General features: G+C 34.3%; 1 protein-coding gene across 1 annotated transcript in view; it reads right to left on the bottom strand.

Annotated features, from left to right (window-relative positions):
• LOC125647941 (ankyrin repeat and MYND domain-containing protein 2-like) overlaps nt 1–5,000 on the bottom strand; it is a 19,249-nt gene that overhangs the window by 11,938 nt on the left and 2,311 nt on the right. The window contains exons 2-7 of the mRNA XM_048874814.2: nt 3,522–3,586; nt 2,649–2,787; nt 2,151–2,249; nt 1,983–2,057; nt 256–341; nt 1–74 (exon numbers count right to left, since the gene is read on the bottom strand). The exon at nt 1–74 is cut by the window's left edge and continues 132 nt beyond it. Coding sequence (XP_048730771.1) covers nt 1–74; nt 256–341; nt 1,983–2,057; nt 2,151–2,249; nt 2,649–2,787; nt 3,522–3,586 — 538 coding nt within the window. The remainder of the gene's footprint in view (nt 75–255; nt 342–1,982; nt 2,058–2,150; nt 2,250–2,648; nt 2,788–3,521; nt 3,587–5,000) is intronic.

Raw genomic sequence — 5,000 nt, 5'->3', positions numbered from 1 at the left:
AGGATCTCGAAGATTCTCACAATCCCTGTATAGTGGTCCAGAAGTCCTGGATGGTCTTGAATATACATACATAACTGAAATTAAACAAGTACTAATTACCTGTTACATGGAAATAGAACAATGATAAATTGACACTAACTTAAAATTCTATTACAAGTAAGTAATCCATATTTTACTGTATTTTCTGAATCTTGATCATCAACAAGCCTAATGTTGATTTCCATTGTTCACTGTCTCTTTGTTGGTTTTTTTTACCTTGACTGGGTGGAGATATGGCATGTTTATCATCTTGCACAAGGCAGGTGCCATTTCAGGGGGCAGCTTTGGCTCTTTCTCCAAACCTGTATAGAGAACTCATTACAATGGCGGAGATGTCTTATTACAATGGCAGAGATTTCTTATTAAAATAGTGGAGATTTCTTATAACAATGTAGAAATTCCAGCTCAATAGTAGTATATGGACAAATAGTTCTTTTCTCAAATTTTACTTTATAAATCATTGTGCAAATTTCTTTCTTTATTGCTGGTTTGTTCAATGTGGGAAAGGTTAACAGGTCGACAGTTGACACTTTTCATGATTTAACTCAATGAGGGCAAGGTTGACGGTTGACACTTTTCATGGTGTCACTCGAGGAAGGAAAGGTTGAACTGTCAACCGTCGATTAATGTTTGAACTGTCGACCTGTCAACTGTTGACAAATGTTTGAACTGTCAACTGGTCAACCATAATAACGTGGGACGAATTGCTGCTTAATACTACACTAGAATGAACTATTTGTCCGTATACTGGAGTCGATCCGAAATTCCTTATAACAATGGTGGAGATGTCTTATTACATTTGTGGAGATGTCTTATTACAGTGGTGAAGATGTGGAGATTTCTTATTACAAAGGTGGACATATTTTATTACAATGGTAAAAATTTATTATTACAATGGTGAATATTTCTTTAATGTAGAAAACTTGAAGATTTTCATTCCTAGTGTTATGCCCTTCATGTACACAGTAAGTACACAACATCTAGAATAACATGAAGAATTCAAATATATGACTTCTGGTCTCAGATAATGTCATTTATTATTTAAATGAATCCTTTTAATCCTTAGGCAGGCACAAACATTTTGGTAACCATATGTATTAATCAAGCCTGCGTGAACACTTAACATCTGCAGCATTGTCTTGTCGTATTTAACACAAAACACATTGGTGAAATATGGGGATTAGTATACATGAGGATTTCTCTTATGTCTGGCTCAAAACTCTGGATAATCTATCCTCAGCACTGGGGAGGATTTGGGGCCACCTCAATGGTACTTGAGGGACAACTTGATCCTTGCTGTACAAAGGACAAGTACTGGGGGTCTTAACCAAGGTGTTCACCAGGGGATACAGGATAGAGTTAGGGCTTGAGTCAGAACTGAAATTCCTCATCGCATGTGGCATTCACTCTTGAAAGGGGGTACCAAGAGGTCTGTGTCCCAACACAGTTACTGGGGAGGGGGGAGATGAGGTGCTTTGCACCAGTGCCAAAGGGAGGTAATCCCTGACTGCATAGCGATTTTCCGGGTTGGCTGCAGGGGTAGATTTGAATGATAAATAGATTCTGTCAAACACTCTCCACTAAAGTGTGGAATTTGTCAATAAATTGTTTCAAGTTATACTTGATTTCATTGTGTCTGCATCAGAGATTAAACATGACAAAGACCAAAGGCCAAAGGAAGAGAAAACTCATTCAAACAGTAAAAATTCACCACTTTGTAAAATACTAAATCTCACAGGAAATAGAACGCATTTAATTTTAAAACTAAGAGCAGAAAACCTTCTTAAAATACACGCAAGTTATAATAATGAATTCATTTGCAATAGTGTCAGTACAAATTGGATTTCTAATTCAAAGTAATTCTAAGTTTGTTTTTTTATATTTCAAGATTTTGTTTTGTGATGATTGCACTAAGCAGAACTATAAAGGTAACAGTGACATACCTTGTGGCTTGGTGAAGTACTGAAGATTTTCTTTTGGGAAAAAGTTATTGATCACAGACACACACTGATGCTGGCCTGAAAATATCATGTAATGGTGTAAACATGGACTACTTTTAAATTGTTTTCTTATCTTTGAAGTTATCTCTTCAATAAATGATGATGTCTTACCAATGAAAGCTGCCATTTGCGCCGCAGTTCGACCGACAGAGTTCACATCAGTAACCTTTGCTCCGGCTTCTAACACTAGACGGGTCACTTCAGTGTTACCTGAAAACAGAATTCGAATAACTCCACGATCAAAGGGATTGCCTGAACAAGTGTCTTTCTGAATTTGATTGCTGACAATATATGTAGAAAATAACCATCTCACTATTCAATTCACTCAACTGCTGTAAGCAAAGTATAAACAAGTACTAGTACTTCTGCATGTAGCTTTTTTTCAGTAAAATAAAATAGAAAAATGCATTGTTGATCAAATTCAATTATGCACCAGCTTTTGTGAGAGAAAGAAGTATTCTAACTGCTGTGAAATTGTCCTATGATAAAACTGAGAAAGTCCCAGATATCTCAAATCTCTCCTGAAACCTCATGTTCGAATCAAATTTTCTCATTATTCCATGAATGACCTACTACTGAGCACATATACTACCACGATGTCAACTATACCTGACAGAGAGGCAAACATCAAAGTGGAGTACGAATTCTCATGCTTATCCGAGTTGACGTCTGCTCCATTAGCCAGGAAAAGCTCCACCATTTCTTTACGTCCTCTAAATGCTGCATGTTGCAGTGGGGTCATCCCAGTCTGGATATAAAAAAATCCCATTATCACACCATAGAATAAAAATTAAACAGGTTTTTGAAATTTCATACATGTAGTATGCCCATGTATCAAAAATGAGAAAAAATACTAGCGTTAAAGTGTTCAAACATTCAAGGAATTGTTTTTTCTTTTTGCTTTTTTTAAAGAGGTTTATTCAATCTACTGTTAGAGGAAGTGTTAAAATGAATTCATATACATGTAAAATATGCATCCTGAATGAAAGTATTTGCAAAGGTACAAGCTAGGTTCTTGTGATCCTTTGATGGATGGAGAGATTGAAAAAATACTTATAAGATATGTTTCAAATCTACGCTAGTAGTGATTTCTAGCATGCCTTGTGTACTGGGTATTTTCTGCATTTGGAAAAATACTTGTCTATTTATTCATCTATCTATATATATTCTCCAATTTTTCCAGATTATTCCTATCAACAAGAAATTAACAACAAAAAATGTACAAGTGCAGAAAATACCCATTATACAATATACTGTAAACATACTGTATTTAGAGTGTACATGTACAATATTCAGTAGGAAAAGGTTGTCAATACAGGTCTCATTGAGTGATTCTCTCATACTCGCAAGTCGCAACTGAAGTGTTTTAGCAAGTAATAAATGATGACTCGACTCAACAGGAGCTCCCTTCCACCAAAGGCACAAAAAAAGAGTGCACAGCTGGATGTAATGTTACAATATCTAAAGTGAAACAATGTGTACCTCATCCGTGAAATCTGTCCTGACATCTGGATCAGCTAAAAGAGTCTTCACTTCATCCAAACTGCCTAAAAAATGTAACTAAACTCAGTCAAGAAATCTCCTGTATTTCCCAATTTTTTATCAGTAAAATTGCAAGATTTGGAAAATATTTGTTCACAAAGCAGTTTACTCTGAGCCTAAAAAGACATAGCATCACACATTTTTGGGGAGTTTTGAGGAGTTCATCAGTTTTGTTTGCAGACCAGGAAATTGACTGCACTAAAGTGCACTTCTAAATAAACCAGGTAGAGATAGGGTTCAGGACCTTGATGACCTTTCAACAGAAGCGGGGTGTTTCAGATTAGTAGTATTTACCATACTTGAGATATCAGTTCTTTGAATCATTTAAATATCTGGAATACGGCAGGGACTGACAATCAATCACACAATTTAATTTTTTTGGCCTAAACATGGATTCTGGTGTACCAGTGCAATTTGAAAACCCTGCAATATTTCATACTTTTATTTTCTGGCAATATCCTTCTCTATATATGTTATAGGCCTAGATCTACTCAACTACATCATACATGTATATGTCAGCTGCAGCAGATTCCAAAATATATACCTTTTAAGGTATTTCCACCCTCCTGCGACATCATAAGATTTCGTAAAGTCAATGATTTAGTCAGATTTATGGCAGGAACATAAATGTTGTTAGGAGTCTTTTTCAACAGTTATTGTAGAAAATCTTGTTAACCATAAAATATTTCAAAAGTCCAAGTTATATATGAATAATCAATTATATGTTTCAAAGTATTGAATCCAAGGGTAATAACTCTGTTTTCATTAAATTATTTATCAAATCTATTATGCAACAGATTTCCTTTATTTGTCACAAACATTTTGTATATCTTTGAAAGAAAGTTTCATGAATTGTTAAGAATACTATTACATCATTACAACCCGTTTTTGTGAAATTCTGATATAGCTGTTCAAGGAAAATTGCAATTTTCTGACGTTGATAAGAGGTATATTTTGCTAATTGTTAATACATGTATTTTCATAAATACCGCAACATACTTATTTTATAATTTTATTTGTTACTAAGATGTATTATTTGAAAAATCAACTATCAAATATAAGATTGAACCTCAGACCTGTGACAGAACTGTCATGCCACAACTGGAGATTTGAAAATTTTCAGCTGGAGTTTTGGTCTGATAACTGGAGATTTTTTATCAACATTTTTTTACCGTTTTTGTGTGTTCATTGGCTAACGAAATCATGCTACTAGTAGTTTTTTTTGTGTTACAAGTGTCTGAGATCATAATCATCAGATCCTTTTTGTGTTGAGAACATTGATAATTCCTTTTTTGTGTTAAGAACATTGATAATTCTTAAGTCAATACCTTAAAAACCACAATTAAAAGAAAAAAACTTGTTATATTTATTACAGAGATAACAAGTTATAACAATTATCACATAAGTTAACAATAGTCA

The sequence above is a fragment of the Ostrea edulis genome, chromosome 6 (genome assembly GCF_947568905.1).
Source record: "Ostrea edulis chromosome 6, xbOstEdul1.1, whole genome shotgun sequence".
NCBI classification, from domain to species: domain Eukaryota; kingdom Metazoa; phylum Mollusca; class Bivalvia; order Ostreida; family Ostreidae; genus Ostrea; species Ostrea edulis.
The sequence above is the reverse complement of the archived record's forward strand: the minus strand, read 5'-3'. Positions and strand labels throughout refer to the sequence as shown.